Source organism: Elephas maximus, chromosome 20 (assembly GCF_024166365.1).
Source record: "Elephas maximus indicus isolate mEleMax1 chromosome 20, mEleMax1 primary haplotype, whole genome shotgun sequence".
NCBI lineage: Eukaryota > Metazoa > Chordata > Mammalia > Proboscidea > Elephantidae > Elephas > Elephas maximus.
In genome coordinates this window covers 55,887,887-55,899,453 of record NC_064838.1, presented here as the reverse complement: position 1 = coordinate 55,899,453, position 11,567 = coordinate 55,887,887, and the positions used below count along the sequence as shown (strand labels likewise).

Sequence of the window (11,567 nt, the reverse complement as noted above, 5' to 3'; positions counted from 1 at the left end):
AGCCTGGCTGGGTGCTGACCAGTGGTTCCTCCAAGCACCAGGCAGACCAGCTGCAGAAGAGCCCACGTTCCCAGGGCTCACACAGAATGGACCGCCTTCAGCTACTCTTCCTGCCCCACCCCCCTGCGCCCATGCCATCCCCACTCCCAAGGAAACCTCTCCCCTGAACAGCCGATCTCTGGTGGCTCTTTTAAGGGAGGGTGGTTTATTCATTTTCCATCTCCCTCCCCTCCACCCCGCCCCAGGCAGAAGTGGGTCTGTCCTGGTGGGCTTCAGGAGCCAGCATCCAGCACAGAGCCTGGCACAGGGCATAGTCAATAAGCATGATTGAAGGAAGGTTGGGGGCTGGGGCGGGTGTGAGGGGCCTCCCTGGGTTAAGGGCAAAGAGTGATTTTTTTTAAATAAAGACACTTTATTTACAGATAATACAAAATAAACCACAGGACTGACTACCGTACAGGAGAAGAAAGGGCCACCCACTAATCTCCCCCAATCCCAGAATAACTTATATAAAAATAAAAAAGGCCCTAGAAGGGGGAAGGGGCAGGGCTGGAAGCACCTTTGCTGACTGGGGGTTGGGGCCTGCAGTCCTCGGCCAGAGCGCCCCCTCACCCACCCCACACCCCACTCCAGGGCAGAGAGGACCCTGGCTGCTTCCCTCTGAGCCCTGGGCCAGTGAGGAGGGGACACAGCGGCAAGGGAGGTCAGTGGCCGTGGTAGAGGCCCCAGGACGAGGACCCTGACTTCTGACTCTGAAGGCTGGGGCAGGTAGGTGGGTCATGACTCTGGTGACTGGGTGAGGGGTAGGCATTATTGCAGTGCTTCAGCCAACTTCCTCCTGGCCCTGGACGCGGAAGCTGTCGGCGCAGGGGTGTGGGATCCTCAGAGCGACGAGGTCGTGGAGTCCACCACCTCACGGCCGTTACAAACAGTGGGGACAAACTGGGAGCCACACCCTAGGAGAAGGAAGGTGTGTTTGAGGCCTACCCCAGGTCCTCCATGTAGGGCAGGCAGCAAGAAAGCCGAGCTGCTGAGGGAGGCTTCCTCCCGCCTACTCCTGTCCAGCCTCATCTGGGGTACCACCACCCCACGCCCCAGGCCAAGGAATCTTAGCAAGCTGGGGAGTGCCCCAAAATGCCTGAGGGGCTGGGCAGGGAAAGCGGGGGGGCCTAGGTGGAGGAGGTGCTCAGGACTGACGCTGACCTTGGCTGAGGCTGGATCCGGTCCTGGCGGCGGCGCTGCTGAAGCGGCTGGTGGGCGCACGGTGGCTAACCACGTTTTTCTGCGGCTGGAAGAGGATGATGTGTAGCTTGGGTGCAAACAGGCAGCCAAGTACCACAGAGCCGCTGAGGCTGACCGACACACACATGGTGGTGGTCTGTACCTAAGGGAGGGGGAGCAGGCACCGGTCAAGGATGAGTCTGTGATCCCAAAGGCCAAGGCAGGCAGTGTGGGGCAGGGAGGACTACGGTAAGCACCCAACACTGGGCCCTAGTCCATTTGCCAACCCCCAGAGGATTTCTAGGACGGTCCCGGGGTCAGGCCCAGTGGACCATTTTTCTAGGGAGCCCAGAGTTCCAGCCCCTAGGGGTGAGCAGGCAGGCATGCATGTATGTGCAGGGGCATGGGGGTGTGCAGGTGTGGAAAGCACGCATGGAGGTGCATGTGTATCTGTGTGGGTACATGGGTACACACGCCTATATAGGAGTGGTGTGTGCGGGTGTGTGTGCGCAGGTGCAAGTGTGCAGGGTGTGTGCACATGTGTGCATGTGGAGTGCATGCATGCATGTCTGTGTATGTGTGTGTTCATATACACACAGATGTGTGTGTGCACGCCCATGGGTGGGTACAGTGCATGTGTTTGTGAGTGTGTGTGTGTCTCCTTTGAGTCCTTAGCTGCCTAGGACTGGTATGTAAATCATATGCAAATACAAGCTGAGTCAGAGCAGATTCCCTCCCAGCCCTGGCCTCCACCACAAGGGCAGGTGGCCCAGCAAGTGCAAACAGAGCAGCCAAATCCCTGGCCCCCAGCAATGCACCACCACACCTCTGTCCTGGGGGAAGAGGCCTTTGCAGGGGCTCTCCTCTCACTTTTCCTGCTCCTTTAATTAAGGTTGTCAGTTCAGACCCTGCTCTGCACTCCCAGCTGGGTGACCTTGGGCAAGGGATTGAACCTCCCTGAGTCTCCATTTCTTCGTCTGTAAAATGGGGAGAGCCACAGAGCTTACTCCAGAGTAGTGATGATTGACCAAGATGATCCTCTTATCATCTGGAGTTCAGCTCACCTGTCACCTCCTCAAAGAGGCCTTCTCTGACTGCCCCATCTGAAGCAGCCATTTCCCCTTACAGACCCCATTGAGAAACTCAGTGCCAGCTGGACCTTTGCTTGGAAGCCACCAACTAGGGTACAGTTTTCACCTGCTTTAACCTCCTCAGCACTAACCTGAGACCTCCCCCACCACCCTCCTAACTTCACATTTCCTACTTCCTCTGGCTTCATCTCCCCTCTCCCAAGCTGCCATGTCGCACAAATTCAGGGGGCACTGTGCTGCACTGAACAACTGCAGGGGGCACTGGAGCATGGTGGCCTCCGGAGCTGCGTGGTTTGACAGCCCTGGCATCCTGCTCCACCTTCACCTCTTCCCATCTTCTCGCCACTGTGCCTCTCCTCCCAAACATAGGAGGCCAAAGTAGACCCCTTGCTCTAATCCATCTCCTTATTGGCTGCCCTCCTCCACTTCCTTGACCGTACCTCTTCAAGCCTGCCTGTCCACAGAGCCCAGTTCAAGAACTCCTCTTCCAAAAAGCCCTCCCTGATCCCCTGTGTATACATACCACATAGATACTTACACGCCTCCCTCTTCTGCACTGTCACTGGGGGTCCACCCTTTGTCACCCCAAACCAGTCAACAGCATTTCCTGACTTAACTCTTTAGTTAATCCCCTGGAGACCCCAATCAGCTCGGGAGCTCCCCAAGAGCAAGGGCTCCATCTCCCCTTCCACAGCTGACCCCTCAGTTGAGCAGGACAGCGCCCTTGCTCATTGGAACGTATCTCTGCACCCCCATCTCCTCCCAGCTTAGGGAATGACATCTGAGTCCTGAAATTTCTTCTCAGTTCTCTCTAACTCCTCCACCTCCCTGGCCATTTCCCCAAGCCCCACTCAGCCTCCCACCTTCCCCTGGGGTCCAGTCCCAACTGGGCCACTATAACCTATGTGCTCTGAGTGAGGATTTAACCTGTTGGAGATTGAATGAGACGCCAGGAAGCAAAGTGTTCAGCATCCTGCCCCCTCTCTCCATGGCAGGCGGCTCACCCGGTAGTCACTGGAGGTGACGTAGAAGATGGGCAGGAAGGCAAGCCAGATGATGCAGGTGGTGTACATGGTGAAACCGATGAACTTGGCCTCGTTGAAGTTCTCGGGGCACTTGCGGGTCTTGAAGGCATATAGAGTGCAGAGTGCAATGAGGAACACATTGTAGGCCAGCGAGCCTAGCATGCTTGCATCGCGGTGGTTGCAGCGCAGGGTCACCACCTCCCGCCGCTCAGGGGCTGTCTCCTTCCCCGTGCCCGGGGCCTCCACCACCAGCCAGGCAGCCACAATGAGCAGCTGGCCTGAGATCAGTGCCAAGCAGATGGCCACCTGTGAGGTGGGACTGATGAAGCGTGGCCGCTGGGCACCCTCCCGGGCCCCACCAAAGATGCGTGCAATGCGGTTGGTCTTGGTGAGCAGAGCTGAGTAGCAGACAGAGAAGGCAGTGCCCAAGCCAAGGCGCCGCAAGGTGCACACTGCTGTGGACGGCTTGGCAATGAAGACAAAGGTCATGCAGTAGCAGAGGAAGACACCGCCCAGCAGAATGTAGCAGAGCTCCCGGCCTGAGGCCTTGACCACTGGTGTGGCGTTGTGCCGCACAAAGACACCCAGCACAAAGAGGGTGGTCAGGGCGCCAAGGCAGGCGATGGTGACGGGCCCCACAGCCCAGGCGTCGCCCCAGCGGATATACTCCTCGGGCAGCTCGAAGCAGCCAGTCAGGCTGGCATTGGGCCAGTAGCCCAGGCCACAGTCGGCGCAGGTGAACTCGTCCAGCCGGTACTCATAGGGCTGGCAAGGGATGCAGAGCCAGCAGCAGACCTCGCCTGGCTGCACACTCTTCACCTCGTTCTGTAGGCAGGGCTCGCTGCAGCGAGAGGGGGGCAGGGGGCCGGCCGGGGGTGAGGCCCATGGGATGAGGCTGGTGTCCAGGGTCAGGCCTTCTGCCCAGTAGCCCACCTTCTGGTAGCGATAGCGCCCATTGCCTGCCCGCAAGTAGGTGAAGATGTTGTAGCGGCCAATACCGTCGCCAAAGCGGTCAAAGCGGACCTCACTGTGGGTATCAGTTGGGCGGAAAGGGGCTGGGAGTAGGGGAGGGAAGTGAGAGAAAGTTGAATTAGTGGATTGCTCTGTTGTTACTTCAACCCTTATTCTAACATGGAATCCAAACCCCAGAGCTCATGCCACCACTGGATTTTCTAATCCTCACTCCAAACTAAAGCCGTGCTTGATCCCAGCTGTTTTTCCAAATGAGATGCTATAACAAATTCCTACCACTAAGCCTCAACGTCAAACCCCAAGCCTCACCAACATGACCCCAAATATAAACCCCACCTTAAAGCCAGAAGTCTCCCTAAACCTAATGGCTACACTGATTCCCCAACTGTGCCCCCCTAAACCAAATCTTAGACCTAGTCTCCAACCATTTCCAAGTCAAACACCAACTCAGGTTCCAAACCCTTTCATCACAACACGTATCACAGTCTTCTCCCCAAATTTAATACAGAGACTCCAAGCTAAACCTAGCCTTGGGTTCAGCCTGGTCCCACTTAATCCCATAAATTCCAACCCCAGCTCCAGCCCCCACCATTCCTAACACGGATCCCAGTGAATCCCAACCTCAGCAGTCACCTGCAACCACTGACGTTCACCAGAATGTGTTTAGCAGCTCACAAACCCCATTCACTCCCCAGCCACTCATCCCCTGTGAACCTCATATCTCCCCGCCAAGCTCTGGAGCAAAGGCTACCGTCATCCCGGGTCCCAGTGAGAAATCAGGCTCTGAGCAGGCAGATGATGTGCATGAGGCCCTGTGAGTGAGTGATGTCACTTAGATTCAAAAACCCAGGTCCCCTCCAAGCACTTGCTCTTTCCATCCAACCCCAAAGTGCTCAAAATCCAACTCTAACCCTACCATAAACTCCACCCAAGCCCATCAGACTAAATTTAACTTTGCTCTAACATCAACCAGTCAGACCCCAGACTCCAGCCCTAGCCCCTACCATGACCCTATCATAACTCTGAATGTTAATCTTACTGAAATTATTATTAAGTCTTAGCCCTGGGCCTGTGCTTGCTAGCCCTTCTGAGCTCTTGGCTCCCCCTCCCACTGTTCCCACCGCGACTTCTTCCCGAAGGTGGTGATGATTCTGGGTCATTTTTTTTAAAACTGGAATTTTAATTAAAACAACCTTTGCACTGAGGAAACTGGCCCTCATGAGAGGGAAATCAAGATTAGGAGTAAACATTTTCCCTGGGACTGGAGCGTCATCCTGATGCTCACCCTCAACCCACCCTTATTCTGGCTGTCAGAGAACAGGCTTGTGCTCCCCTGGCCTCTACCCCTGGCGTGATAAGGAGGCAGGAGGGAGAGGGCAAGGCACAAGCAGGAGCCAGAAACCCTGAGTGGCAGGACCAGACCAGATGTCTACTCTCTGAAAGGACCTCAGAAGATTGAGCCCCAGCCATGGCTCCAGTTGGAGCCCTCTCTGCCTGGCCATCCCTGGCCTCCGACACCAGTCCCCTGGGCGAGTCGTACCCTCTCTAGGCTCTGTGGATGGCCATCCTTAGCCAAGTAATGGGACCTAAGCCTCTGCTCCCCCTCCCCCTCCGAGGGCCAGCACCACTACCGTCAAACTTGACATTAAGCACGAAGTCCTTGTAGAGGCGGCGCCCGTTGACAGGCCGCATGGCATCACAGAGGCGGGTTGTGTTGGGGCAGAGTGCATGGTGCATGTTGTGCAGTGCATGGGCCATGGCATACACTGCGTTGACCACGAACATGATCTTGGACTCCTGCTCAAAGGGCACAGCCCGCAGCGAGTGGGCTGCGCAATCCCGCTGTCGGAAGCTGCAGCGGAACCTCTGCTCCCAGAACTCACGAAACCAAGGGTTCCGGCTATTGTTCCAGGGGTCCAGGCTCTGGAAGTAGGAGGCAAAGTCGTTGATGGGGTAGGAAGCCAGCTCGATGGTGATGGCACCCTCGGCAGCCCCCTCGCTGCCTGCCACCACGCTCTCTAGGGCTCCCCAGCCATCACTGGCCACCCAGGTGAAGCTGGCGTTGAGGCGCTGAGTGGCAGCGAGCAGTTCACGGGCATCCTCAGAACGGGTGAACAGGACGGCCACGCGGGCGCTGGGCTTCTGCAGCAGAGCTCGCACCACTCCCTCAAAAGCTGCCCGGCTCATGGCACGGCCTACCTTCTCCGAGGTGGCCACGCAGATGTTTCGGGCACGGGCCTCTAGCTCAAAGGCCTCTATGCCTGTCTCACCGTAGTCCCCCTCAGATGCTACAGTGGACACATAGGTCCAGTTGAAGAAGCGGAGAATCTCTGCCATGGCCTTGGCTTGGAAGAAGTCAGGGGGCACAGTGCGGGCAAAGTAGTCATAGCGTGACTTGTCACTCAGTTTGGCACTGGTGGAGGCGTAGCTGATCTGTGGGATCTGAAATAGCCGGAGGAGGTTGGCCACCTGGGGGAAGTATAGAGAGACCAAAGACCTGAGACCAGGCCAAACACTAGAGACAGATGTGTCCCCTAAGCTAGTGGACCTCTGGGTCAAGGGTCCATGAGGTCAGCCCTGAGGCCACCCTCTCCAAAAAGACCTGCCATCCTGACTTGGTATGTCTTTCCCATGAGAGAAAGGAGTTTTCTATCCCTTCTCAAAGGCTTGGAGGGAGAAGGTCCAGGGCGCAGAGCCTGAGCCTGAGCTACCCCTGAGCTCCTCTGCTGTCCGTCTCCAGGCCCAAGGAAATGGCAAAGGTGGAGCCAAGGGAAGGCTTGACTGCTGGGACAGAGGGAGCTGACATCTGGTTACACAAGGGCAGGAGGAGGCACTCAATGGCTTCTGGGATGATCAGTGCTCTTGTGTTCTCTACCTGTCTGGGGGCAGATAACCCCGAATGATGGGCTGATGGAGAGAGTAGACGGAAAGGACTACCCAGGAAGGGAGACCCAGACATGAGCAGCCCATGGCACTTGGAACCCAAGGACTGGTCTCCTGTGGGTACCAGAGTCTGCAAAAAAAAGGCTTCCTGCTCTACCACCGACTGCCTGGCACCCACCCCCCATCCTCAGGTCTCTGGGGCCCACCCACAGAGATGGGGTCCTGCTAAGGACCTGGTAGGATGGTGGGTGGGCAAGAGCAGGGCATGACCAGTCACACAGGAAAGGGCTAGGTCCTGGATTTGCGGCTGGGAGGACAGGCTCTGACTATGCTGGGCAAGTTAGAAAACTCCTTTGAGCCTCAGTTTCTCATCCCTGCCTCACAAGGCTGCTGAGAGGATGGAAGCAATCATGCACAGTGCCTGGCATATGGAAGATGACAGAGGCATGGGCAAAAAAGAGAGGCAGAAATGGAGGGGAGTCAGTAACGGGCAGGCACAGCCTACAGATGGAGGGCTGGGCCTTGCACATTGACCAGGACAAGGAGAAGGTAGGTCGATCCCCAGGTATGGACCCTGCTACAGGAGATGGGCAGCTGAGGTGGAGGAAGAGGGAGGGCAAGGGGACATAACTGGGCCCCTGGAGAAGAATGCATGGGTCCCTAAAGAGAATTTCTGGGAAAGTGCCCCAGAATCAGCAGGTGGCAGGCCGCCCACCTATCCCTGACCTCTGGGCAGGGCTGCAAATGTCAGTACTGGCACAGCCACACCTGTCCAAAGCTGCTACCTGGCCACCTCCAGTAGCTTGGACTGGCAGGGCAGGTAATTCTTTCCCCTCTCTAGGCCTAAAGCTGACTCCATGGTTCAGACTCCTGCTTCATTTCTCATGAACAAGTGTTCTAAGTCTAGGTCTCTGGCCTTGCCTCTGATGGCAATGCCCTCAGCCAGCCTCCTAAAGGAAACAGGCCCCATCCAAGCTTCTTCTGCACCTCCCCCGCTCCAGGTCTGGCCTCATCTTCCAGCAACCTATGCTGAGCACTGAGCAGGATAAGAGTCTGGGCCTGGAGAGGTGGAGCCCAGACTGAAACGGGCAACCCCACCTGGGCTAAGGTAGCCAGGCAAGCCAGAGAACTGCCTGGGAGTTGCAAAGGGACATCCGCTACAGGGCGCCCTCTGCTGACCCTTTGTGGGAGAGCAGGAGGAGGGGGCCGTCATTGCACATGCAGGGGCTTTAACCCCAGGTCTTAGGGGTTTCTTCCTCACCCCCTCAAATCCTGCACCCCAGGGGCCTTGGGGTAGCCTTCCTCCTTACCCCCATACACACTCGGGTTCCCTTCCTCCTGGGACCCCCACCCCCACCCCTCTGCTTCTCTTCTCTGAACTGCTTCTGGCTTCTATCTGTCCACCCTTCTCCGATCAGGGAAGAGATGATATGATAGATGGGGAGGGCCTTGGCTGAGAGCCCTAGGTTCACATCTCTGCTTTGCCACCACCTTACCACCAAGCCTCTGTCTTCTCGCCTCTAAAATGGGTTAGTAACAACAATAGCAGCTACTATTAAGTCCTTATGACTTGCCAGGCCCTGTTAACATGCTTTACATATATTATTTCATTAAATTTCCACCACGACCCTATGGGTGGAAATATTATAAGTCTCATTTTATAAGGAGGAAACTGAGGCACAATTTGTGAGAACTTACCGGCCTAGAGCCATGCAATTAGTGGGAGGTCAGGATTCAAACCTGGAGTCCTGGCTCCCAAGGCCTAGCTATTAAGCCTTTCAGGGCTATTTAACAGTCAAATAAGAGTAAATAAAAGGGGGGTGGGGGGTGGTCTTCTCACACAGTCTCTAAAAATTGACCCTCATTAAGTGAGGGAGCAATTGCTTACCCTTCTGTAAAAAGCTTCAAAGGAAGCTTCAAGTTCCCCTTCCAGTGCATGGCAGCCTGGGAGACCCTGCTTGTGGGAATTCCGGGCCTCTGCCTCCTGCCTCCCTCCCCAACCCTTGTTCAGGCGGCTGCCACAATACCTGGATGGAGACGTCGCTGTAGGAGCCGCCAATGACACCAGTGATAGCAGTGGGAGCATCGCCATGGGTGGCGTAAGAGCCGTCGGGGCAGATGTGGCGTGAGCCATCACCGCCGCGGCTGAGGGAGGCCCGCACGAAGTCGAGCGCCTGCTCCAGGGCGTATGTGTCCTTGGAGCAGCTGTCGAGGATGTGTGCGCCCAGGCGCACACCAGGCAGCAGGTGCGGGTCGCGGTTGATGCGGTCCAGAGCGAAAAGCATGGCCTCCAGGCGCTGGATGCCGCGATGCTCGTTGACAGGACCGCACTCCTCCGCCGGGCCGCCCTTCTGGTGCACAGGGAACAACCCACCCAGCACCAGGTCCCCCTCCAGTGTCAGCGCCTTCTTGGCTGGGCCCTCAGCCACAGTGCCCCACAGCAGCAGCGCCAGGAGCCCCAGCAACGATCCCATGGCCCAGAAGGGGACAGATGCGTCCAGCAGACCTGGACCTCCACGGGATGAGCGTAGAAGCAGCAAAGGCAAAGAGTGGGGGAAGCAAGGGCCAGGAAAGGACAGGCAGGAAGAGAGATGAGAAGGGGCCCAGCTCCTGCAGAGAGAGAGAAAGACAGACCGGGCGAAGTGGAAACTGACAGCAATTGCACTTTTGACTCTGCCTCCCGCCCCCCACCCCCAGTCCCTTCCCAGGGATTCGGGAGCCAGGGAAAGAGTAGTATCATTAACTAGACTGAGCAGCTCATGGAGCACCTCCAGGGCCTGTCTCTCAGCCCTGACCTGATCTGGGGATGGAGATAAGCCCTGTGCCCATCCTAAACTCAGCAGAGGGGGAGGGAGGCAGGGAGTGGGGGCCAGACAGTGGATGAAAGACCCCAGCCAACATTAAGCCCTCTGTGAATCAAGGGTGTCTGAGATCCTGCACAAAATCCCCAGAACCCCCAAATCAATGCCTTTGCAGCAGAGGCCATATCAAACAAAATTGGGGATCAGTCCCCATCCTGATTTCCAGAGAGGGAGCATTGCTAGCTAAGGACCTATCAGGGAAGAGGGAGGAGAGAATCTCTAAGGGACAGTCTCCAACCCCTGGGGAGACTGAAACCTAAGTAAGCACCAAATGGTCCTAGTCTCTGATTCTTCAAAAGCCATGCCCAGAGCCTCCTGATGAAGGGATGACTACAGACGTTAGGCACTTGGGGGTAAGACAGCAAAGTGCAGAGGATGGCCTCTAGGAGGGATGCCCAATTCGCTACAGGTCCTAAGTCAACAGGGCAAGCAGATGTGAGTAGGGAGAGCGTTTGTGTGGTCAGAATCTCAAAGCGGTGCTGCAGGTGACTTCTGGAGTCCCTAGCTCTATATAGGATGCTGTTCGAGACTTTATGCCTCAGTTTTCTCTTCAGCTGAGTACCAAGCAGAGAAAGACACCATCTCCAATATCCCCATCCTCAGGGCCTGTCCAGTCTGGCCCTGGTCCTCAAAGACACCCTTCCTCCCTCTTCCACTCTGCACCCCCATCATTTTTGCCCCAGTTGCTCTTCCAGACACCGACCCCACACAGGCTCTCACAATCATGCAGGTTTGGAAAGAGGGATGTATATCTTTCCTCAGAATCAAAAAGGAAAGTGAGGCTGAAGAAAAACAAAAAGTAGTTCAAGGGCCCCAGCTCCTGGCCACAGGGACTGGGGCGCCTCACTTAGCCCCCTCAGCTCCTCAGGGCTAATCGTTCTGTTGGTGCCCAGATCAAGGGGGCCCACCGAAAGGAGCCGCTCAACCAGGCAAACAGGAGAGAGGCAGGGATGGAAACCAGCACAGAACGGGACAGAGACAGAGATGGGGCCTGACACCAAAACCGGTCAAGACCACAAGCTCTCCACAGGGGAGGTCTGGTCGGGAGCTCAGAGGCGCAGAAGGGGACAGAACCCGGGAGGCGGACAGACCCGGTGCCAGGGCCACAGAATGCCGGCGGGAAGCAAGGGAAGCCGAGAGGCTGAGACAAAGACTAGGGACACAGACAGAATGACAGTCCAAAAGACCGAGGAGCAGGAAGACCAGGAGGAGTGAGGGAGTGCGATGCAGGGCGCGCTTCCTCTGGGGAAGAAAGGCGGGACGCCCGGGGATGCTTTCTCGCTTCCCGGAGCTCCCGGCGAGCGCCGTCTGGACGCCCCGGCCAGTCCCGGCCCGGGCGCCCCGAAACTCGAGGGCCCGCAGGTCCCCGGGACTCGGGTCTGGACCATAAGGTCGGCTGTAGCCTAGGCACCACCGACTCACCCTACCTGGCGCGCCCGGCTCTGGCGCGGAGAGAAACAGAGGAGCCGGAGGCGCGGGGCTTCGGCTCCGGCTCGCTCGGCGGCTGTGCGCTC

General features: G+C 57.0%; 1 protein-coding gene across 1 annotated transcript; it reads right to left on the bottom strand.

Moving 5' to 3' along the window:
• Positions 1-539: 539 nt before the first annotated feature.
• On the bottom strand, positions 540-11,554 carry GRM2 (glutamate metabotropic receptor 2). The gene is made up of 6 exons (XM_049862387.1): positions 11,481-11,554; positions 9,220-9,802; positions 5,941-6,778; positions 3,317-4,392; positions 1,204-1,384; positions 540-956 (listed from the first exon to the last, which is right to left on the bottom strand). Exons 2-6 carry the CDS (start codon positions 9,664-9,666, stop codon positions 883-885), a joined length of 2,616 nt encoding a protein of 871 aa, XP_049718344.1. The 5' UTR covers positions 9,667-9,802; positions 11,481-11,554; the 3' UTR covers positions 540-882.
• Positions 11,555-11,567: the final 13 nt, after the last annotated feature.